This window comes from Phyllostomus hastatus, unplaced genomic scaffold, assembly GCF_019186645.2.
Source record: "Phyllostomus hastatus isolate PE091 unplaced genomic scaffold, TTU_PhHast_1.1 phas_scaffold_55, whole genome shotgun sequence".
Taxonomy (NCBI): Eukaryota; Metazoa; Chordata; class Mammalia; order Chiroptera; family Phyllostomidae; genus Phyllostomus; species Phyllostomus hastatus.
The window spans coordinates 13,479,470-13,502,467 of record NW_025334035.1 but is presented as its reverse complement, the minus strand read 5'-3'; the positions used below and the strand labels follow the sequence as shown (position 1 = coordinate 13,502,467).

At 59.0% G+C, this 22,998-nt stretch overlaps 2 protein-coding genes across 5 annotated transcripts in view; one reads left to right on the top strand and one right to left on the bottom strand.

The window, feature by feature from the left end:
- The window catches only part of LLGL1 (LLGL scribble cell polarity complex component 1), a 17,315-nt gene extending 7,237 nt beyond the window's left edge, over nt 1-10,078 (top strand). The window contains exons 5-23 of one of the 3 annotated variants that reach the window (XM_045824300.1): nt 61-219; nt 299-461; nt 547-679; nt 1,010-1,064; nt 1,225-1,379; nt 1,453-1,676; nt 1,884-1,951; nt 2,909-3,062; nt 3,137-3,241; nt 3,833-4,125; nt 4,461-4,608; nt 4,833-4,986; nt 6,506-6,801; nt 7,304-7,568; nt 7,785-7,899; nt 8,094-8,206; nt 8,429-8,549; nt 8,677-8,756; nt 9,462-10,078. In XM_045824300.1, the coding sequence (XP_045680256.1) occupies nt 61-219; nt 299-461; nt 547-679; nt 1,010-1,064; nt 1,225-1,379; nt 1,453-1,676; nt 1,884-1,951; nt 2,909-3,062; nt 3,137-3,241; nt 3,833-4,125; nt 4,461-4,608; nt 4,833-4,986; nt 6,506-6,801; nt 7,304-7,568; nt 7,785-7,899; nt 8,094-8,206; nt 8,429-8,549; nt 8,677-8,755 (2,800 nt within the window). In that variant the 3' untranslated portion in view covers nt 8,756; nt 9,462-10,078. Of the gene's footprint in view, nt 1-60; nt 220-298; nt 462-543; nt 680-1,009; nt 1,065-1,224; nt 1,380-1,452; nt 1,677-1,883; nt 1,952-2,908; nt 3,063-3,136; nt 3,242-3,832; nt 4,126-4,460; nt 4,609-4,832; nt 4,987-6,505; nt 6,802-7,303; nt 7,569-7,784; nt 7,900-8,093; nt 8,207-8,428; nt 8,550-8,676; nt 8,757-9,461 lie in introns of all 3 variants that reach the window. The other 2 variants (XM_045824301.1, XM_045824299.1) reach the window with 2 other exon arrangements.
- Nucleotides 10,039-22,998, bottom strand: FLII (FLII actin remodeling protein). 2 transcript variants are annotated; one of them, XM_045824297.1, is made up of 30 exons: nt 22,621-22,998; nt 20,841-20,951; nt 20,476-20,547; nt 19,555-19,635; nt 19,182-19,267; nt 18,883-19,044; nt 18,603-18,706; nt 18,081-18,256; nt 17,833-17,990; nt 17,100-17,184; nt 16,538-16,685; nt 16,223-16,356; nt 15,855-16,067; nt 15,408-15,587; nt 14,700-14,782; nt 14,503-14,577; nt 14,159-14,242; nt 13,883-14,054; nt 13,213-13,317; nt 12,934-13,125; nt 12,369-12,557; nt 12,121-12,260; nt 11,803-12,046; nt 11,505-11,659; nt 11,359-11,419; nt 11,144-11,272; nt 10,958-11,064; nt 10,758-10,863; nt 10,576-10,641; nt 10,039-10,490 (listed from the first exon to the last, which is right to left on the bottom strand). In XM_045824297.1, the coding sequence occupies exons 1-30, from the start codon at nt 22,681-22,683 to the stop codon at nt 10,356-10,358; spliced, it is 3,816 nt and encodes a 1,271-aa protein (XP_045680253.1). In that variant the 5' UTR covers nt 22,684-22,998; the 3' UTR covers nt 10,039-10,355. The 2 variants fall into 2 exon arrangements, with proteins under 2 accessions (XP_045680253.1, XP_045680252.1); XM_045824296.1 differs by having other exon boundaries at nt 16,223-16,359; nt 22,621-22,997.

Sequence of the window (22,998 nt, the reverse complement as noted above, 5' to 3'; positions counted from 1 at the left end):
CATCCTCCTCAGCAGGTGGATGGGCCCACCCCCTCACATACCTCCCCTTGACTCTCACAGTGGCCCGCCCACCCTTGCCCACATCACAGTGGTGCTGCTGGTGGCTGCTAGCAACATGGCAGCCCTGGGCACTGAAGGTGGCAGTGTCTTCTTCCTGGATGTTTCCACCCTGATGCTGATCGAGGGTCAGACCCTTGGCCCTGATGAGGTTCTGCGAAGGTGAGAGGCAGGCAGACTTCCCACACCCATCCTGTGCCTGGGCAGTGCTCCTGCTGGCTCACCTGTGCTCCCTCTGCAGTTTGCCAGATGACTACCGGTGTGGGAAGGCACTGGGCCCTGTGGAGTCCCTGCAGGGACACCTGCGGGACCCCACCAAGATCCTCATTGGCTACAGCCGGGGCCTGCTGGTCATCTGGAACCAGGCTGCACAGTGTGCGGACTGCATCTTCCTGGGGAACCAGGTTTGTGTGGGAGGCCAGAGTCCATAGCCGGGGCCCTCTGCTCCTGGCTGACTTGCTCACGCCTCTCTGCACTGCCCCACAGCAGCTGGAGAGCCTGTGCTGGGAGCGCAGTGGCAGCACGCTGGTCAGCTCGCACAGCGATGGCAGCTACGCTGTCTGGTCTGTAGACACTGGCAGCTCCCCAGTGATGCAACCTGATGTAGCCACTGTGCCCTACGGTGAGTGCTGACCAGGGCGAGGGTGGCCCCACTGCCTGAGCGTAGATTTTGACAGGTGACCCCAAGCTCAGGCACTTACAGCTTCCTGGCCTTAGTGGGGGCATCCCAGAGGAGTTGGGGAGAGTGGCAGTGCCAGGCCAAATCTGCAAAGGTGGGACCTGCCCTGGTGGGGGTATATGGTTGGGGCAGCACCCTTTCCCTTGGGGAGACAGGTAGCATCTCTGAGGTGGGGAGTGAAGTGGGCAGGATGAGAGGACGGGTGAGAAATTCAACTATCAGCTCTTTGGTTCCTGGCAAGCAAATGAGCCTGACACTATCCCACCCCTCTAGGACCCTTCCCTTGCAAAGCCATCAGTAAGATTTTGTGGCGAAGCTGTGAATCTGGGTAGGTGGGGAGCTGGGCTGAGGCGTGGGTCCAGGGCTACATCTGGCTGGGAGCAGAGGATGGGTTTGGGGGTACAGGGATGTCCTGTGATCTCTCCCTGGGGTGTGTAGGCGTGTGCTCCAGGCCCAGGTGGCTCACATGCTCCCTGGTCCCTGTATAGGGGCCACTTTATCATCTTCAGTGGTGGCATGCCTCGTGCCAGCTATGGTGATCGCCACTGTGTCAGTGTGCTCCGGGCTGAGACACTGGTGACACTGGATTTCACCTCCCGCATCATTGACTTCTTCACGGTGCACAGCACTCGACCTGAGGACGGTGTGTTGCCTTCCCCAACCCTGTACTGGGCACTGCCTGTGGCCGTGCTCCTCACCCTGCCCCTGTCCCGCAGAGTTTGATGAGCCCCAGGCCCTGGCTGTGCTGCTGGAAGAGGAGCTGGTGGTGCTAGACCTGCAAGTGCCTGGCTGGCCTGTCGTGCCTGCTCCATACCTGGCCCCACTGCACTCATCTGCTATCACCTGCTCGGCCCACGTCGCCAATGTCCCTGCCAAGCTGTGGGCCCGCATTGTGAGCGCTGGCGAGCAGCAGAGCCCCCAGCCCGCCTCCAGTGCCTTGGTGTGTACCTGGGCACCTTGCAGGGTAGTGCCTTGGGGAGGGCAGGTGTTCCCTGTGAAGGGTGCTTCCCAGCACAGGCCCAGAGGTGGGAATGTGGCATTTGTACACTGGAGACTCAGAAGCAGTTGGGGTCCTGGATGCCAGGTCCAGGGCGAGAGGGAAAAGATGTGTGCCCTGACCTGCTGACATCTTCACCTCCTCCCCCAGAGCTGGCCCATCACCGGGGGCCGGAGCCTGGCCCAGGAGCCATCTCAGCGAGGGCTGCTGCTCACTGGGTAGGGTGGACCTTTGAGTCCCATGGCTAAGCATAGTTGTGATGTGTGTGTGTGTGTGTGGGCGAGTGGGACCTGGTGCAGCCTGTACTGGTGTAGGAGAGCTCAGCCTGGGCCTGCTCAGTGACTCAGTTCTGGCCCCTGGAGGGACCTGGTTGTCCCCTCTAGTAGGGTGGGTTGGGCTTGTAGCTTCCCTTGACCCTGGTTTAAGCCACTCCCTGCCCTGCCTTTTGGCCTGGAACTGAGCTCCACTCACCTGGCCTGCCCTAGGACCGGAAAATCTGGGCTGGCCCATGTAGGGCTGCCCAGGGCAGGTGCTAGAGGGCCTGGGCCTGGCGGCTGCTGACGTGCCCAATGACTCAGGCCCTCACTTCCTGCCCTGCCCCTGTTGCTTGCTTGTGCTGGGATCTTGGGGCTTCTGGCTCTGCCTCCGCTCTCCTGCTTAAAAATGTTGCTGTGGCCTTCGGGGCTGCTGGAGGCTTCCCATCCAGCCTGCAGCCCCACAGACTCACCCTCTTTCTTGTGCCTGGCTTTTCATCTGAGTCAGTACCCCAGATGGACCTGCCTCCCCTCCCTTCCTCTCCTGCGGCCTTGTGCCCCGGCTGATCCCTGCTCTGTAACTGGCTACTTCCTGACCAACTTTTATAGATGACCCAGTGGGTGCAGAACCTCTTAGTCTTTTGTTCCCTAGGTTACCCTCTTTTCCATTTCCTATTCATCACACTGGTGAGTGTTTCCGCACCTCTCACTCTGTTAGATGGGCCCAGGTTCATGTGGCCTGGCATATAGTAGGTGCTCAGTATGTCTTTGCCCTAATCTGTAGGTGCTTCCTACTTGCCATATACAGTAGTTTGGTCAGTGTCTGGCTTATATAGTAGGTGCTCAGTGAGTGGTCACTGGATGAGTGGATGGAGGAATGTGCAGGGTTCTGGCATGGGCATGATGTTTTCCCCCTTGCAGCCACGAGGATGGCACCGTGCGGTTCTGGGACGCCTCTGGTGTGGCACTGCAGCCACTCTACAAGCTGAGCACAGCTGGCCTCTTCCAGACAGACTGTGAGCATGCTGACAGTCTGGCCCAGGCTACTGAGGATGACTGGCCGCCCTTCCGTAAGGTGGGCCCCTCCCCCTCCCCCGAGGAGCCTGGTCCTGGCTCTGCCCTGTGTCATCCCTCCATCCCACTCCCCAGGTGGGCTGCTTTGACCCCTACAGTGATGATCCTCGGCTAGGGGTGCAGAAGGTGGCACTTTGCAAGTACACAGCTCAGATGGTGGTGGCTGGCACTGCAGGCCAGGTAAGCCTGGGATGTTTCCAGGGTTGAGGGTTTTGGAGGGGTTTTTGGAAAAGGGACCAAACTGGAGGGTCTGGTGAAGTGGCAAAGGGACTGGCATGGGCAAAAGCCCAGAAATAGGAATGGGGTCCCAGGTTGGGCTGGCTTGGGTGAGGCCAGCAAGGAGGTGGGCCTGTTGTTGGGGTCTTAAGCCCAAGTTCTGGCTGTAGGGAACCATGGAGGGCTAGGGCCAGGGCTGGAGCAGCACAGGTATTAGATGAGCCCTGGGAGGGACAGGGCCAGTGGGCCTGGGTCAGTGCTGCTCCTCCGGCACTCATAGAGTGTACAGAAGGTGCTTGGTGTGTGCTTTCTAAGTGGGAGACGCTGTGTTGGGGGAGTACTTTGTTCCAGCAGGCAGAGGTCTGTGGGTCTCGGTCACCACTGTGTTCCTCCGTGCAGGTTCTCATAAATAGTAGGCATTCAGTAAGTGCTTACTCAGTGGATAAACTGGAGACAATTCTGGGGCCTCCCTGGCAGTGGCTTTGCAGGCCCAGGTGGGGCATGGGTGGCCCTATCCTCTATGCTGACCCCTCCCCTGCCTGGCTGTGGGCTCAGGTGCTGGTGCTGGAGCTCAGTGATGTGCCATTGGAGCAGGCAGTCAGTGTGGCCAGCATGGACCTCCTCCAGGACCGAGAGGGCTTCACGTGGAAGGGGCATGAGCGGCTGAGCCCGCGCACAGGGCCCCTGCCCTGGCCTGCTGGCTTCCAGCCCCGAATGCTCGTTCAGTGCCTGCCGCCTGCCGCCGTCACTGCTGTCACGCTGCACACAGAGTGGAACCTCGTGGCCTTTGGCACCAGTCATGGCTTTGGCCTCTTTGACTACCAGCGCAAGAGCCCTGTGCTGGCCAGGTGCGTGGGGGCGGGCTGCAGCCAGGCAAGGTGGGGGCTGCACCTCCTCCCAGAGCCTGGCTCCTGTGGGACCTCTGGTGTTTGCCCTCTCCCACCTAGGCCTCAGTGTTCCCTGTAAGACTGGGTGTGACGAAGGTGGCTCTGTTGCTTTTGGCAGCTTCAACTTTATGTGAAGTGCTGCTGGTAGAGTTTTAAGCCTACCAGCTTCTGGCTTGGCAGCAGAAAGGGTCTTGCGCTTTTGACCTGGGGTCCTTGATGCCCCTGGGGCCAGCAGGAGCATGGGGGCTGTTCCAGGAGGCTGCCTCATGGCACAGCTGGTGCCTGTCTGCCCCCAGGTGCACACTTCATCCCAATGACTCGCTGGCCATGGAGGGGCCACTCTCCCGGGTGAAGTCACTCAAGAAGTCACTGCGCCAGTCTTTCCGGCGCATTCGCAAGAGCCGAGTTTCAGGCAAGAAGCGGGCTGCTAATGCCAACAGCAAGGTGAGCTGGGGCCAGGCTGGCAGGCGGCACCTCCCGAGGCTGTAGTGTATAAGTGAAGCCAGGCTTGGGCCCTAACCCGGAGCCCTGTGTCTGTTCACTGTCTGTTGCCCACCCCTCAGCATTCCCCAGCCCCTGGATAGGTCAGAGTGAGCTGGGGAAGGTGATGGGGTGCTGGGCTGTGTGGAAGGAAAAACACAGTGTCCTGGAGCCCCACACTCCTCCAGTTGCAGGAGGCCAATGCGCAGCTGGCAGAGCAGGCCTGCCCCCATGACTTGGAAATGACGCCTGTGCAGCGACGCATCGAGCCACGTTCAGCTGATGACTCCCTCTCTGGCGTGGTGCGCTGCCTCTACTTCGCTGACACATTTCTCCGAGATGGTGAGCCCAGGGAAGGGATGGGTTGGAGAAATGGGCTTCAGTTGGCCTCCAGGAAATGGGCAGGGTTGGGGGGCATGCATCATCTTCTAGGGATTGGACAGCATTACTGGGTGCCTCCTATGTGTTGCACTGGCAACAGGCTGCCCTGCACTGAAACAGCTCCCCTGCAGTTTCTGGTGACACAGGGCTGGTGAGTGGGCCAGCAGGACCTCTAAGATCTGAAAGCTCAAGACTGGGGGGAGGAGAGTGTGGAATCTGTCAGTGCTGAGGCCCTGGGTGGGCTGGGAGGCTGCCTGCAGTGAAGGGAGAGGGCACCGGGGGGTGCTGGTACCATCTGCCTTGCTAAGGAACTGGCTTTGACCCCAGGTGTTCAGGTTTATTTAGTAATTCATTCGTTGGTTTTTAACTTGTAGACTTTCAACCACACACAAATATAAATAGTCACCCCCTCTGCCTCAGCTAGAGCTGCTGTTGCTGCGTACTCTGTTATTTACCTTGCTGGAGCACTTCAGTTTGTGTGACAGATGTAACCTCTAGCCATGCAAGGGGTGCCTGCATTGCACCCCTTGGAGCTGACGCTGATCCCAGAGTCTTGTCACACTTGGTCCACAGGTGGCTCTGTCAAAAATGCCTTTTTATGGTTGCTGCTGGGTCACCATCCAGCAGTCCACATGTGGTATTTCACAGCTGTTATTCTCTGCACCTGAGGAAGGAACCCCTTCTGGTATTGTTTGTTGAGGGTCCTTTACCCAGTGGATTTTCCCACTGTTTGGATGTGGCAGCCCTAGGAGCCTGTACCTTATTCTATGCTGCCCAGTCCGTGTGAGAAGGCCCATGGGGCTCAGTCCCCAGCTGCCTGAACATTGGGTGTCAGCTGCGTGAGGTGCTCACTGACTTGTTGCTGGGGCTTGGCTGCCCCAGTGGTTGTTTCCGAGGTCATCCATTCACCCAGGGGACACAGCCATGACTGCTCGGGCCTACCTTGGCTCTTGGCTTTTTAGCTCTGATTCTCCACTAATGGGTCTTCTCCAGAGGTTTAGCTCACACAGGGAGGCAGGCGAGATAGCTCAGTTCATTTCAGCCCAGGGCTGGACTCCATGTCTGATTGCCGCATGGAGGACACACTGAAAGGGGTGGGGAAGCAGGGATGTGGTCAGACCCCTGATGCACCCTTGGGGCAGCTATTCGAGTGTGCTGACAGGACTGGTGATGGGCTGTGGGGGATGAGGGAGTTGGGGATTTGTGATGGGGCTGAGGGTACAGTGGAATGGGGTTGCAGAGATCAGGGTCCAGTTAGTATGCTGTTGCTTTCCTCACAGAGATACCTGAGAGGACGTTACTGCCTCTTCAGGAGAGCTGCTCCACAGCTGATTGTGGTCAGCAGTATAGGGAAGGTGCCTAAAGCCACAACAAGTGGGACAGAAGAGAACCAGTCCTGGGTCCTACAGTGTCAGCAGAGGAGGGGAGGAACCTGTGGTAAATGGGCAGACACCTACCTCACCAGCCTCTTGCCCCACAGCGGCCCACCATGGACCCACCATGTGGGCAGGCACCAACTCAGGCTCTGTGTTTGCCTATGCACTGGAGGTGCCAGCAGCGACGGCAGGCAGCGAGAAGCGGCCCGAGAGGGTGGTGGAGGCTGTGCTGGGCAAGGAGGTACAGCTGATGCATCGTGCCCCCGTGGTGGCCATTGCCGTGTTGGATGGGCGTGGCCGCCCACTGCCCGAGCCCTATGAGGCCTCTCAGGACCTGGCACAGGCGCCAGACATGCAGGGTGGCCATGCAGTGCTCATTGCATCTGAGGAGCAATTCAAGGTGAGCTGCTCTGGAGACCCCCTCCAGGCTCCCACCTCCTAGATACCACTGGAACCCCTGCCCTGCCTATATCCCCTGCCTGCTGAGACCCCCCCCTCCAAGACCTCACCCAGCCAGCAGAGGTGCCCCTGAAGAATGCTGATGACTCCCTCAGCTTGCTGTATTCCCGCAGGACTCTCCCCCGAGTCCCCACCAGACCCCTTGACCGCCCATGGGGTCTGTCTGGCAGGAAGTCATGGTGTTGGGAGGACATCAGCCATCTAACCCTTATAGCTCAGTGTGCCTGGTTTTGCCAGGTATCTCAGGAGGGGGCCTGGGAGGTTCCTGGGAGCAGAGTGAGGCCCAGGTCAAGTCTGAGGGTGGCAGCTCAGGGTGGGAGGGGATTCAGGCAGCGGTGGTAGTGTGGCCAGGGGCACAGGCCTGTGTGTCAGGCTGGGCTCCGAGTAGGGGCTGGGGGCGTGGGTAGGATCAAGCTATGCTCACTGGTCACTTGCGTTGCCAGGTGTTTACACTACCCAAGGTGAGTGCCAAGACCAAGTTCAAGCTGACAGCCCACGAGGGCTGTCGTGTGCGCAAGGTGGCACTGGCCACATTTGCCAGCGTGGCCTGCGAGGACTATGCTGAGACCTGCTTGGCCTGCCTCACCAACCTGGGGGATGTGCACGTCTTCTCCGTGCCGGGCCTGCGGCCCCAGGTGCATTACTCCTGTATCCGCAAGGAGGACATCAGTGGCATCGCCTCCTGTGTCTTCACGCGCCACGGCCAGGGTGAGGCAAAGGTTTTCTGGTGCAAGGGACCCAGGTGGGTCCCGGAGAGTTCCCAGGCAGTGTCAGCAGAAGGGGCATTCCAAGTTGGGGACACAGCACCTGGCCAGGGTTGGGGAGGGCCAGGTAGTGTGTGCACGGCAGAGAATGACTCTGGGGCTGTGGTTGGAATCATGTCTCCTGAGTGCCGTCTTCCCTTCTTGTCTCCCACCCACCCAGGTTTTTACCTTATTTCCCCATCAGAGTTTGAGCGCTTCTCCCTAAGTGCCCGGAACATCACAGAGCCGTTGTGCTCTCTGGACCTCAGCTGGCCCCATGGTGCTGCCCGTGCCAGGTGTGTGGAGGGGTAGCCCCTGGCTCGGGAGGCCTCCACCCAAGGCCGTTGTCATCCCCTGGCCTTGTGTGTCATTGTGCCTAGAGCAAGGGTGGCCCTCCCTGGTGTCACCCCTGTCTGGTCCTAGCTCTTGGGAATGGGGTTTGGCCCTTCAGGTGCTTGCCTGTGACCCCGTCACGGCCCTGTCTCTGCAGCTACAGCCTCCAAGAGTCACCCAAGCTGAGCCAGGCTAACGGGACCCCAGGCATCGTCCTGGCCCCGCAGAGCCGTGATGGAAGCCCTAATCCTGTCCACAGCCAGGGAGCTGGTGAGGGTCTGATAGGGACAATGGGACTCAAATCAGCCCAGATGTCAGTGCAGGCCTCTGCAAGAGGCAGCAGCTGAGCCAAGGCCAGAAGTCTGGGGAGGGATGGGGTGTGCCGGGCAGGAGAGGGGTATGGGGCCTGTCATTGCTGGGCTGGGTTTGGGCTGGGTCCCCAGATACAGAGGGTGTTCAGAGCCTCACAGAGGTCTGACCATCTCCCTGCAGACACCCCTGAGCCGCTGGAGGCTGTACTCTCGCCTATGTCCATCGACTCAGCCACCAGTGCGGACACAACTCTGGACACAATAGGGGACATCACAGTGGAAGACGTGAAGGATTTCCTGGGGTGAGGTGGGCGGGCAGGATCCCCAGCCTCTCTCCCCCACCATCAGGCAACCTAATGTCTGAGCTGGGTGTGCAGGACCCAGGCGGGGGCCATGCTCCAGACCCTGACCACCGCCCCATTTCCCTAGCACTTCAGAGGAATCTGAGAGGAATCTGAGGAACCTGGTGGAAGACGAGGCTCGAGCCGGTGCCATCCTGATAAAATGAGGTGCTACAAGTCTGGGGGATCCAGCTCTACCTGGTTCTCAGCCTCAACCCCGGCCCCCTACACCCACCCTGGTTTCACACCTAAAATCCTAGCAGGTCCTATACTGACAGTACTCCCTGAGGCCTGGCTGCTGCCTGGGCATGTCCGGCAGAGGCTCTGGGGGCCCACACAGACATAATTCCCATAGTCGGATATTAAAAGAGCCAGCCCATTAGCTCAAGATGTTATAGGTGGCATTTTGAACAGAGGCGGGCAGCCTGGGGCTCACACTGCTTTGGCCAGCTCGTTTCAGCAGATGGGAGCACCCAGGCACAAGGCTGGGCCCTCCTCAGTAAGCCTTGAGAATGGGGCCTGGCTTGAAACTGACTGGCCACCATTGCAGTCTCACTGTGGCTCCATGTCCAGATCTGGGGCCCATAAGTCTGTTCGGCCTATTTGCTACCTTGGGCCCCTACTCACACAACCAGGCAGAGACCCCAGCTGTCTTGCTGGGGATACCCTGACCACAGCCTGGCCTTAGTGGGCAGGATATGGTCAGTGGTTAAGACTTGGCCAGTCCTCCTCAGGCTGTTAACTGCAGGGCCCTCATCCCAGATGGGTGGGACAACCCTTTTGCCTGACCTTCAGAGGAGGCTGAGTGGTGGCACCTGAGTAGCCTCTTTTTGGCCTCCCTGGCTTTCTCTGACTCTTTTCTTCCTTTACCAGGAAGGCCAGAACCACCTGGCCATCACCTGCCTTGCTTGGAGCTGGGATCCAGGACCCCTGGCTCTTCCCAGCCCTTCACATAGACCTATGCCTGCTAACCTGTAGGCTCCAGCGTCACCCACCCACCCTGCCCCCCGGGTGTGGGCCTGGAACTTGGGGGTGTTTTGGGACTGGCCCCTTCTGTAGGCAGTACCCTGGAGGACAGGTGCCACAGGACAAAGACAGGTGGGGCTGACAGCCCATGCCACTCCCACTCCACCTTCCTTTCCCCTCCTTTTGCAAAGAATATTTTTCTAATGCCTGGACTGGACAGTGCCAGGCTGGACAGTCACTTCTAAAACTATTTTGGTACTTGCTCCTGGGCTAGCATGTCCCCCACCCCCAGCTTGGACATGAAATGTGTGTGAGAATGAGTGAGTGAGACTGGGAGCCACATGGGTACCCCAGACAGGCCTGTCGGGTGTGTGTATGGGGGGCGGGGGTAAGAATGGGTCTTTCCCGTAGATTGTACCTTTACCTTGGGGGGGTTTTCTGTATTTTGTTAACACTACCACTGTTTTAATATTAAAAATGCTGATTTTTAATATTGAAAATAAAAGCATTTAATATCTCTTAAAGGACAACCATATCTGCTTCATCCCTGGCAGGGGAGGGATATCACAGGTGAGCTCATACACTGGAGGGAGTCTGACTGCCAAGACCCCTTAGGGCACCAGGCAGCATTACCCCTGTTGGTGGTCCTTGGGCTGTGCTGCTGGGGACGGTGGCACTGGGGGATGCCCAGAGTGGGGGGAGCCACCAGCACATAGCCTCTGTTGGCAGGTGGTAGGTGAAGAGAGGACCTTCTCCCCCCTTACCCAGAGCTTGGGGTTCCCACAGGGCCCTGCAATCACCCTAGACCAGGGCCTCTCGGAAGGTGCTCCAGGCATGGAAGCAGCGAGTGAAGGCATGCTGCTCATTACCCTTACGGACCAGGCGTAGGCGGCGGCGCTGCTCGTGCTCTTTAGCGCGCAGGTGCTGGATGTACACCTGGTGAGCAGGATGTGTGTGAGAGCCTCTGGCCAGCCTTCTAGGTTCCCAGGCTGGCCTCAGCCCTCCCCTCAGCCCAGCTTACCTGGCAGGCCTTGAGACTCAGCTTGATCTCCACCTGGCTCGTCTGGGTCCCCACCCACATATAGACCTGTGGGTGTGGCCGGGAGATGGTGTCGTTGGGGACTTAGGAGCTCCCCCACCTTCTGGCCTAATTCCCATTTAAAAGTGGGTCAGCTCCTCGGGCAGGGTCCTCAGGGGTCTCACCTCTTGGCCATTGTCTAACAACATGATGTCATCATCTGCCAGATCATCTTGGCAAAAGTCAGAACATTTCTCAGTCACTGCAAAGTAACCCTTCTCATTGGAGCACCTGGGGGTCAAGGATCAGGGGGAGACTAAGGGTCATCAGCAGCAGGACCAGAACTCAGGAGGAAGCTGGGGCAGGGGTCTGGGCCCAGCCTTACCGGAAGAGCCGGGTGTGCTTCATATATTCAGCGTCGTCGTCATACGGCTTCTGTACGCCTATGCCCACCCAGAAGAAGTTCTCCGGCTCTTCACCTTCGTTGATGACCTGTGGGTGAAAAGTTGGTCCAGCTTGGGGTCCCTGTCTGCCCTCTCCTGCCTACCTGGCCTCCGCCTGCCCTGGTCACCTGCTTGCTGTAGGAGGCGTCAAACATGGTGTTCAGTATATCCTCCGCCAGCTTGGCCTCATCAGGGTCCGACGCCCGGCCCACCCATGCATACACAATGCCCTGGTTGTCTTCACTTTCAAAGGGAACCTGGAGAGTGTGCGGAGGGTTCAGATCAGGTGCCCCCAACATCTCCCAACCCTGACCCATAGTCCTGGTCATTCCCATGACCCCACCTTGAGGATGAAGCAGAACTCAGAGTTGAGGAGACTGGAGTCAGTGTTGATCTGGATGCACCTGGGGCAAAGGGGGGTGTCAGCAAGGAGTGAGGGTGGCTCATTGACCCCGCCTGCCCACCTGTGCCCCTCCCCCAGCCAGGCACCGGGTACAGAGGGCACTGCCATTGGTACGAATCTGGTAGAGGCTGGGGTGCAGGGCACCCTGAGTCGCCTTCCGCTTGCCCCGGTGGATGATGAACTTCCTCTTGAAATGGGACAGGAACTTGGGGTTCTCCTGTTGCTGGGTCATGCGCACCACCTGGATGTGTGGAAGTGTCAGGGGCAGCTCCGTGGACACCCCACCCTGCCCCTCCTGAGCTAAGCCTTCCTTGGCTATGAGTCCCGCCCCCACAGCCCCACATCCAGAGGCTATGGGGCGGAGCCGGAGCATGGCAGGCACACCTCCAGCTTGCCAGGGAAGAGGCTTTCGAACTTCTTCTGCAGACTGAAAGTGAAAGTGAGCCAGCCCATGTTGGAGGCTTCCCTGCCCTGCCAGAAGTACACGATACACTGGAAATCCTCCTCAGGCTGCTTCTCCTCCACCTCGGCCGCTGCTTCTTCGCCTTCTTTGCCCTCGGCCCCAGCCTTCTCCCCATCTTTCTCTTCCTTCTTCTCCTCCTCCTCGTACTCCACGGGGACCCAGTACCTGCAGGGCCAGGGGCAGTGAGCAGGGGCCCCAGGGCGGGGAGGGCGGGGCGAGGGAGGCGCTCTGGGCAGTACCTGCAGAGGAAGACGTAGCAGTCCTGCATGTAGAAGTGGCCGAATTCCTCCTCAGGCAGCCGTGCGAACTTCTTACCCTCGAGCACGAAGCCCTCCATGCCGTCCAGGTCCTCGTTCCACTCCTCCATGAGCTGCTCCGCCTGCAGGGGACCCCCGCTGGTGGGCTGGGGCTGGTCCCTTCGCCCCAGGCCTGGGACCCACATAGCCTCTTCCCAGGCTCCACCCCATCACAAGAGGCCCCGCCCCACCTCAGCCAGCGCCATGGGAGGCTGCCTTGGCAGGAAGAGTGCAGTGAGGTCAGCCTTCATCTCATCTTTCTTCTCAGAGTCGCGCTTCACCTTCCCAGCAAGTCCCTGGCCCTGCAGCACAGCCTCTGCGTTGCGCGTGTAGTCCACCGTCAACACGTCATCCCAATTCTTGAATTTGGCCTTGAACACCTGCCAAGGGGCAGAAAGCACGAGCTGGAGTGGTGTTCGGCACGGTTAAGGTTGGGGTGGGAGGATGTCAGGGGAGGCTTGGAAGTCAGCGCCCTAGGATGCGGGGGCGTGGCCTAAGAACAGGAAGTGGGAGGGGCACGTTGCAGAAGGGTGGAACCCGAGGAAACTGGGCCTGGGAGGTAGCAGGGCCTAGGAACCTGGAGAGAGAGGGAGAGGTTAGAGGGGCGGAGCTTAGGCAGTGTGGGAAAGGGGTGGGCTTGGGTTTAGTTCCCTAGAGCAGGAACGTTCACAGAAGGGTCAGGGTTTGAAGGGTCCGCAGGATCTTGGGGAGGAGGCCTCTGGTGCGTGGCCTGTGAGGCTGGACTGCACTATCTACCTGTGCCTCAGTGCCCTCGAGGCTGCGGCTGACCATGGTGTGACGTGGCCGGTGCAACATCCCACACAGCTCCTGGCCCAGTTTGAGGGCTGCCGCACGCACAAGGCGTGGGGACTTGCGGCCAAGCCAGATGAACACATCAGACCAGCAGTCCAGGATGTACACGCAGCGGGTGTCCAGAAGGCTCTGCAGCTGTGGGGCCAGAGGCTGGAGGTTAACCAGTGCTGGTTTATCAGGGAAGGATCCAGCCTCCCTGCCCTCCTCCCAATGTTATCTCACCAGCCGCATCCTGGGCATCAGTTCCACCTTGGGAGGTGTCTTATGCTCCACTGACAGCCTGTAGTTAATCTGGGGCAGCTCCAGGTAGCCGAGACCCAGGCCCACCTAGCAGAGGAAAGGTAAACATTGTAGAGGCAGGATCTGGGGACATGAGCCCCACCCACAACAGCCCCGGATTTGGAGCCTAGCCCCTGCTTGGCCTACTGTGTGCATTCAGGGCCACTGCCTGCTCCTTGCTGGGCTTTAGTTTCTCCACTCCACTCCAAGATCATTTTAAGAATATCCTATCAGTGGAAGGACTGTTAAATGGTGCTTTCTCTGCCTGCTCTGTCCAGAACTTACTATTGTTTCTAATTCTCTAACTTGTCCTTTTCCGGCTCATAGGAAAAGGCTTCTTATCACCTACAGAATTAAGGCTAGGCTCTCAGGCCTGGTCCCCAGGCACTCAGCTTCCCTTTCCAGCCCCACCTTCCAGGAAACACACCCTAACACTCTTCTGGCCTGACTCAGGGCCAGCCTCCAGACCTTGGCTCAGGCTACTCCCTGTCCAGAAGGTGGTGCCCTCTCCACACCAAAGTCCAGATGGAAGACCAGTCATCACAGCGGTACAAGGCCCTTCCCCCCAACCTGACCCCTAGTGAAGCCAGACACACCCATGCGCCCAGCTCACCTTATATAGCTTGGGCTGGGGTGGCCAGAAGTCATCAGGCACATGCTTCTTGATCTCAGAGGGCTCACCACCAAGTGCCTCCCAGAACTCTGGGCACTCCTGGCCCTGCACCAGCAGTGTGATCTCTGCCTTCCCTTTCCGCTCATTCTTGTTAATTTTTTCTGCAAAGAGCCTGAGAACAGGTGCAAATCCCTTAGGAAGGCCATACCCCTTCGTAGGTGAGTTTTTCTTCACACAAACCCCCCAGCATATCTGAGCAGGGCGCAGCCCTCATACCTGGCCTTGGTTGTGCTGCTCAGCGTGGCCTGGGTCCCCCGCCACACATAGAGGTCCAACCCTCGGTCTAGCAGGAAAACAAACCTGGACAGGAGGGGCAGGGGCGGTGGGAGGGTGGGGTGGGCTGTGACAGGCACAGGCAGTGACCACCTCCAGGCCCCAACCCCGCCTCAAGTCTCTTATTATGGGGCTAAGACAGTTGCTTATGTCACCTGGATACATTTACTAAAATATTTTTTTAGTGGTTGCTGGAAGACTTCTTCTAGAGCCCACATCTGTTCTTCACTAGTGGCGGGGAGGAAGTTCAGGGCCAAGCACTCCCACCTCACCTCATGTGTGCTCACCTGGGGTCCAGAGAGGCTCCCTTGAGTGGCACAGGCTCCAACTTGATGTTCTTTTTCCCATACACACGGTACATCCTAGAAGCCACAGCACAAGTGGCTTGGAGGGGTCACCAAGGGACCAACTTACCCCAAACACTCTCCCTCCAATCCTTCCAAGCTGCATCCAGGTCAGTGCCGCCCACCCACAAGCCCCTCACCTGGTGACGTAGTGTGTGTCCTCTACAGTGTAGAAGCCACTGGCTGTTCCACCCTCAATGTAGGCAATGTCGTTGTCAAACACCTGCATGTGTGAGGGTGCAGGCCTTTGTCACCGAGCTCCCACCACCTCCCACCAAAGCACAGGTGTATCAGAAGCTGTGCACCCGTGGTGAGGTTGAAGGGGAAGAATATGGTCTGTGTCTGTAAACACAGACACATTATCGATCAGAATGTTAAGATGTACGAATGTTTGAATGGGTTCGCTCCTGTGCCAGTTTAAACATGGAAGGCATGCACGTGTCAGGGCGCAGAAGCAAGCAGGGCTATGGAGGGCACTCCGGTGCCTCCGGGTAAAATCTTGTGTGTGGCCTCCCCGACACGGGACCAGCTGGGGGAGGGCTGGCAAGACTCGCTAACCTGCTCACTGGGCTTGGCCCAGTCCTTGGCATTGCCTCCTTGGTACCCAGCTGGTGGCCCCGCCCCCTAGCCATATTGGTTCCAGTTCCCCATTTCTCTCTGGGCCTCCAATGACCCAGGATCTCCCACCTCTGGCCTCATCTTGATCTCCTGACTTCACCTTTTTTGCTCCTGCCTTCTGCTTTAGGTCCGAACCCAAAAAACTTTTTGTCCCAGCTCCCTGCCCTGCCCCATTAGCCATGCCCATCACCCATGCCTGACCCTCCAAGGCCCTCCCAGCCCATTGGCACCTGCAGGAACTCCTCGCTCTCATCGCCCATCTCCTCCCGCACAGTGCGGCACTCCGCACCCAGGTAGTTGCGCAGGTTCACCGCGTGGATAGCAGAGCAAGCCTTCTTGTCCAGGGTGGCCTCCCCACCGATCCAGTAGTAGATCTCCCAGTTCAGAGAGCTGCTGTCATCCAGAAAGGTCTGGGGGCCAGGTCACAGTACTGTCAGCCCTCACCAGGCAGCCTTGGTAGCTCCCCACAGATGCCGCTGTGATGAGCACCGGCTCCCCAGCCTAGGATGGGGTGCACTGCCACCTCCCTGCCGGGGGCCCCTGCCCCTGGCCTCCTTGGCAAAACCTTCCCTCCCAGCTTGCCTCAATAAACAAAGCTGTGGAGTTGGGGACTCTGAGCTATCTAAGGTAAGGTCAGTGGGGGTCTCGTCGTCCCAGCAGTGCACCCAGAATCCCACCTTGAGCACGATGTAGCAGTCGGCCTCGTAGAACTTGCCATGGAAGGCTTCCTCCACCAGCACAGGCACGAAGTTCTCGATCTGCCAGACGGTCAGGCCAGGCAGCTGACCCACGTCCTCTGTGAAGAACTCTGAGTAGTCGAGGCGTGGCTTCTCCAGGCCCTGGTCCCAGCGCCGCACCCTGCCCCCGGGGGCTCGGCTGTCGGTGATTTCCTGGGGTCACAGCCACAAGCGTTCACTCAGATCGGTCGCTCTACTCAGCACCCATACCTCAGGACCTTTGCCCAGGGTCCCCTCTGCCTCTGGGCCTGGGTCACGCTGTCTTGAGCAGAGCCCAGGACCACCTGCTCTACCCGACCCTGACTTACCTCCTGCTTTTTGTTCTTCTCCTGAGCCACATCCGACATGCCCTTCAGCACCTGCTTGGCCTGGTCATCCTGGGCTGAGTCCTTGCGCCTCCGCAGTCGCATCTTTCGAGCCAGGGGGTCCTTGGACCCACCCCCTACTTAGGGGAGGGGGGCAAATAGCTAAGCCCTGATGTGGCCTGCCCCTGGGGCATCCAGCCAATCGGGCTGACCTGCATACCAATGTCCAAAGAGCTGTGTCCCACCCAACTTACAGATGGGTACATGGAGCTCCAGAGAGAGGCTCCGCACTCTTAGGCCAGACCCTCCTCTGCTTACCAGCTGCTGCGGCAGCCACTGTGGCAGGGGAGGCACCTGCCAGTCGCAGCTGGTTCTGTAGTGAGAAGTCGATGTTGTACCACTCGGCGCTGCGGTCAGCAGGCTTGGGAGGCATGACCAGGCTGGGGTTCTCCCGAACATCCAGGACCTGCCTCATGGGGTGAGCAGAGGGTACTAAGCCCGAGTCCCACCTCCCCACCCCACCAAACCCCGCTTCTTGCTCTTTGCAGCCGCCAGGTCTGAGAGGCCCAGGGCTGGGGCCAGGGGCCTGTGTTCTCCTCCCAGCTCAGTGAATGAGCATCCCTTCTGGGAACTGTGACCTTGCAAGCTGGCTGAGGGACTTAAGTCCATATGCTGGCCAGCAGGATACAGATACAGGGATGTGGTTCACCTCCTCCCCAGAAGCACCCTGCCGATGGCCACCACTCCAGGAGGCCTCTGCTGGGTCCCCCTCACTCCAGTGACACCCCTGTGCTCAGTCTTCCCTGAGGGCCTGTCTGCACCTCTGCCCTCCCTGCCAAACCCCACTCCCAACTCTTGGCATAGCCCCGGCTGCCCCGACCTGGATCTCTGTCAGGAAGTGGATGGCCTCTGGCAGGGTCACCAAGCGGTTCTTGTTCAGGACAAGTTTCCTCAGCTTTGTGCACCTGTGAGGATAGAGCCAGGGCCTCAGAGAGGTGAGAGGTGAGGGGTAGGGAAACTTCCAGTCCTAGGGGAGGGGAGGCAGGCAGGCCAGAGGACTGAGAGACCCAGCTAGTTAGGAAACCAGTGAGCTTGAACTCGCCAAAAAGGCAGAAAAGGCTGAGCATGTGGAACTGGGGTCTTCTTACAGCTGACTGTGAAGTTCTCTTTTGTGACTTTGACAGAGCAGAATTTGTCCAGATTAAAGGTCCCTGGATACAGACACTGAAAAATGTGTTCTGTGCTCAAATCGGCGTGGAAGCTGCTGGGGTGGGGGGCACTCCTTCTGCCTGAAGGACTTCTCAGAGCCAGGAGACCACGTGAGAGGACACTGTAGCCTCCAGCAAGAAATGTGGAAACAGCACTGTGCCCAAAACTCACATGGCACTGGAACCCCTCTGGCCTCGACCCAATCAGTGTCCTCCCAGAAGCTGCTCTGGGGAGCCCAAACTGGGAGTCGCTGGCCCAGGCCTGAGTAGTCTTTATCCATAACGCCAAATCAACTCGTCCACTCTGTACAATGCACGAAGACCACAGGTGGGTCCCTGCTGTCACGCTAGGGTTTCCTGTGCTGTGGCTGCCCCCACCCCACTTGCCCAGCCTCGCCCCAACACCTGCAGAGGCTCTCAGGGATCAGCTCCAGGTTGTTATTGGCGGCCATGAACTCCTCCAGGCTGGCCAGCTTGCCGATGCCTGAGGGCAGTCCATCGAAGTCCAGATTGTTGGAGTTCAGGTACAGCTTCTTCAGCTTGGTCAGCTTGCAAATGGCCGACTAGAGGGAAAGCAGGCAGAGGCGAGAGTCAGGGGTAGCTGCTAGGATGGCCCAACAGCCTTCCTATCCCCTCCCCAGGCCTGGACTCACAGGCAGTGAGGTGAGCTGATTTCGGGACAGGTTCAAGGTCTCCACGTGCACCCACTGGTCAATACACAGAGACAGCTCTGTGATCTGGTTGCTGCTGAGGTTGAGGCGTCGCAGGCTGGAGAGGGTGTACAGGCACTCCGGCACCCGCGTCAGGTCGTTGCAGGACAGGTCCACATCTGGGGCACGGGGTGGGGTGCGTCAGCTGGGGCCCGAGGCAGCCAGTCCTCGCTGGAAGCCCAGCTCCACCACCTCCAGGCTGTGCGGCTTTTAGCAAGTGACTTAACCTCCCTGAGCCTCAGGAGAGACTCCCTTATAGGGGGTTCTGAGCATAAGAAAGTTAGTGCTCAGGACTGGGTGTTACCACTGGTCATCACGGCAATGGCAGAGACAAGCACAACATAACCACATGCTAGCCTTTGCTCCTGGGAGATGGTCAGAGAAGCAGGGTTCAACCCCTTCCTCCACAGGAAGTGAAGGACCTGAGGGGACCAGAGGCTGATGGGTCACCCAGGGACTGCCAACCTGTGAGGTTGCTCAGACCCTCAAGGCTGGTGGGGAGGTTGCTCTGGGTGCGCTGGGTGTTCCTCAGGTGCAGGGTCTGCAAGGCCGTCAGAGCAGGGAGCTGCCTGCAGAACAATGTGGGTGGTCAGACCAAGGGAAGGCCCAAGACAGCTGTGGGGTGAGGTGATAGGACAGAGGACTCGGGTTCGGCCTGGCTGAGGGGCACAGCCCACACTGAACCCAGGATGGGAAGGGTCAGGGTTGCTGGGGAGCAGAGGGGCCGGGCCCGTGCAGTGCCGACCGGAGCTGGGCGTGCTGCAGTGGGTTCCCGTTGAGAATGAGCGTCTGCAGGTGCAGTAGACGGCGCATCTGCGGAGGTAAGCTCTCCAGGCAGTTCTCACTGAGGTCCAGGTACAGCAGGTCAGTGAGGTTGATGAAGAGCTGGTTGGGGATGGTGTCAATGCTGTGGGAAGAGGGAGGGAGAAAGGGGGCAAGGCCAGTGGGGCCGCCGGGTCAGTGCCACACGCCTTCCTCTGGGACCCATCTGGCCCCTACTGCATCTCGGCCCTGCCTGGCTCACCCTCCAGGCCTGACAGGCACCTGTTATGGCTGAGGTTCAGCACCAGCATGTTCTTGGCGTTTTCCAGCTCCCGAGGGCACTCTGTCAGCTGGTTGTAGCTCAAGTCCTGGGTAGGAGGGGTAAGGCTAGGTTAGGGTTCAGGGCTAGTCTCACCTTGCCAGTCTTCTGCCAGGCTGGGAGATCAGGCCAGGCACTGAGAAGGGAGCAGACGAGGGGTTTTCAGGGCTAAAAGGAGACAGCCAGGACTCTGGCAGGAGGGTACCTAGGCTAAGGCTTTGACTCTATGAGTAACCTTGGGCAAGGCACTGCCTACTCTAAGCCTCAGTTTCCCCATCTATAAAATGAGGTAACAATGGTCCCAAAGACCATTGTCATGGGTGGATAACCACTGACCAGGACTGAGAGGTCCTCCAGCTTGAAGATGTCATCAGGCACTCCAGAATTCTTCAGGTTGTTGGCTCGAGCCACAATGGCCTGGGGGTAAACCACAAAAGTCTGTGATTCTTGGCTTCTCCCCCAGGGGACACAGAGAGATCAGGGAGGCGCTCTCCTCAGGAGGCTCCCTGGAGGCCAGGCCTGAATGCTCTCCCACCCTGGCCTTTGCTCACAGTCCCTCCACCTGGCAGGCTCTTCCTTTTCTCCCCATGAGCTCCTATTCACACCTCAAAGCCCAGCTCAAATGAGCCCCAGAGCCCAGCACAGCATCCTTAGGGAAGCTTTTCTGATTGAACAATCCCTCTTCTTCTGTCCAGGGAGGGCAAGACAGGGATGCAGCTCTGAGTCAGGGCTTCTAGAACAGAGAGAAAGGCTTGGCCCAAAGAGAAATCAGTGTGGTCTGTGTTTTCTCCCGAGGACTGAAACCTCGTGCTGCAAACATAAAAAGGTCAAGGGGCAGAGGAGAGGTCGGGGAATGGTGCAGGGATTGCAAGTAACAGCAGGGCCCAGGGCTGCTGCTGCTCCTCCTTTAGCCCTGTCGGTGCCCTGTGGCTTCACAATGGTCCCCCACCAAAAGCTCCCCAGATAGCGGGACTTGTCTGAGGTTAGCAGGCGGGAAGTGGCAGAGCCAATTTGAACTCAAGCAGCCTCAGTCCTTAAGATCCAGGACTTTGGCTTTGGATTTTTCACCTTCTTTCCCCATGGGTTACTTAAGACAGGACATTATTATATCCTCTCCCCTTCAGAAGTGAATCCCTGAGCCTGACGCCAGGATAGGAAGAGGTGATGCTCCAGCCTGGGGTCTGGCCCTGCCCTCATGCCCCTGGCTGGTGGGCTCAAGTCCCCACCCCAAACTTGGTGGTCCCTAGCAACACTCACCCGAAGAGATGGCAGGCTGGACAGCTCCCCATGAAGCGTGGTTAGGTGGTTATGGCTCACAGAGAGGTGCTCCTGGGCCGGGACAAGGGAGCAAAGGCTCAGTGGGGTGAGAGGGATGTCTATGGGGTCTCCATCTGCCACCACAACTTTGCCCATTCAGGGGTCCTTCAGCCACACAGCCCCATTCCACCTCTGCAGCACCCCTCCCTCACAGACCCCATCTTGCATGCTTCATGGGACAGGGTGCTTCCTCCCTCTTTGCCAGCTTTGCTCATGGCTACTGACATCCTTCTCTGTCATCTTCCTTCTGTACCTGGTCTAGCCCCATCCACGGGCACCCACCCTGCCCACTGAAAACCCCTTACCAGCTTCTGCAGGGCAGCCAACTCTTCAGGCAGGTAGCAGAGGCCGGTGCGATTCAGCTTCAGCCATCGCAGACTGGTCATGGCCTTGACATTTTCAGGGAAGTAGCCTCCCTGGGGGGTATTCATGGTTAAGCTGGTTTGGGAGAGGCATGTCCCTGCTCTACCACCCACTATGGCCCCCAGCTGCCCATGGAAACCTTTGGGAAGCAAGAGAGCCAACTCTTACCAGCTGTGTGACCCTGGACAAATTGCTTTGCCTCTCTGTGCCTCAATTTCCTCAACATAAAACAGGGCTAATAAAAGCCCCCCCCATGACAGAAGTGTTGTGAGGACCAACTAATTATCAGGATGGCTGTTGGCCCAAGATCTGTATCTCTTGCTGGTTCTGAGCCCCAGGAAGGTCAGGATGGAACTGTTCCGGGTGACATCCCCAGCACCCAGCTATGTGGTCAGCTTGGCTCAAATGCCTTTGCCCAGCATTCCAGGCTCTGCCTGCACCCTCTGCTGTGGGGGTAGCCCCTGAGCCTCTACTTGTGCCCTTCATCATCAGCATACAAGCCATTTGTGACAAGGTCCAAAGCCCTGGTGCAAGGCCCCAACTCCCCACCCTGCATAGGTACTGCCTCGTTCATTCATTCACTCCCACATTCGAATGAATGCCCACCTCAGTAGCCCCCAAACCTTGTGGCAGGGAGACTGGGGTAGCATGTGCCTTCAGTGCCCTTGGCTGGTTTCCCCTTCCCCTATAGCCACATTCCTGGCCAATGACTCAGACTTTAAGTCTGGAGAAAACACATGGAGACCCCAGGTGAGGATGGTGGGCATGGAGGTAGAGGAAAGTGGTGTGGTTACCTATATGTGGGGTCAAAGTGCGTGCATATATGGATAAATGCAGAAGAACCTGCCCACCTTTTGGGCCTTGGCTAGACAAACCCCTGACCTCAGCTGACATCTGGGTTCACCAACCCTACACACCAGGCTGACATTAAACTAACTCCAGCCTGAGTCTGCCCACTCTCCCACCCTTCATCCTGGGTGGGGTCTCCTAGTACCACCAGGCCAGCTCTCACCTCCCTCAGCTCCTGCCCTGCCTCCTCTGGTCACTCCCCTGCCCGCCTCATCCTTCACTCTTTTGAAAGGCCCTACCCACAAATGGTTGGAAGGCTGGGCTAAGGTTCTTGGTGGCCCTGGTCCATCAGTCTGGCAGCTGCCACCCGGGGCTTCCCACACCTGCGGGGCACACTCTCCAAACCAACTACTAATCCATGCTCCAAGAGGGTAACTTCTAAACCGAAGGGAAGGGACTTGCCCAAGACCACACTGGGTCGGGGTGGCAGGAACAAGGCAGTGGCAGTGGCAGTGACGAGCTGCAGACCCAAACAAGGCAGTCGGACTGCCCGCGGCGCGGCAGTGAGTCAGGGCCTGGCCTGGACGTGTGACCTCAGCGGGATGGGAACGGAAGGCTGGGAAAGTGGGGGCAGAATCCACTGACCCCTGCCCAGATGCCAGGACGGGTACACGGGGTAGGGGCTCCCAACCCACCCCCTAGCGAGACTCAGAGCTCAGGCGTCGCAGCCAGCCCGACCCGGCCTCGGACTTCCTGTGCGGGCCCTGAGCTGAGCTTTCGGAGCTCGGGATCGGAGCCCTAGCAGAGCCCCACCCGGCCCCGCCCTCAGTCACTGTGCTCGGAGGCGGACAAGACAGGAAGCAGAGACCGGCGCGGGCAGGACCGGAAGAGACGGCTTGGAGGGGAGCCCGGCCCAGCACCGGTCTGGCTCACCTTGAAGTCGTTGCCGCTGAGGTCCACGCCGCGCACGAACGGCAGCACTCCAGTGGCCTCCATGGCGCCGCTCTCACTGCAAGGCCGGGCCGGGCACCGGGGGGCGGGGGTGGCGAGGGTGGCGAGGGAGCTGCGGGCTGGGCCACCACTGACCCCGCCCCTTTAACCCATCCCCGCCCCGTCGGGCGGAAAGGCGGAGCCGGGGCCCAGTTCCTCCATCCCTGGCGCCCCTAGGCACTGCGGAAGCGCCGGTCCCGCCCCGGGAGGGTTTAGTCTGCTCCGGGCTCAGCTTCCCCGTCTGTTCCGGGACTGGAGGGGCTCCCAGGAGTCCGGGGCCCCATGTGCTCGTGAAGGAGGCTTCATAATCTCCAGGCTAAG

What these genes read in the sequence shown, in the direction of transcription:
- FLII (XM_045824296.1), bottom strand. Translation starts at nt 22,683, where the DNA reads ATGGAGGCCACTGGAGTGCTGCCGTTCGTGCGCGGCGTGGACCTCAGC. An exon ending in ATCAGCTCACCTCACTGCCT is followed by an intron (nt 17,991 to 18,080) that starts GTGAGTCCAGGC and finishes CTTTCCCTCTAG; the next exon opens with TCGGCCATTTGCAAGCTGAC. An exon ending in AGTGGCTGCCGCAGCAGCTG is followed by an intron (nt 16,360 to 16,537) that starts GTAAGCAGAGGA and finishes CCCTCCCCTAAG; the next exon opens with TAGGGGGTGGGTCCAAGGAC.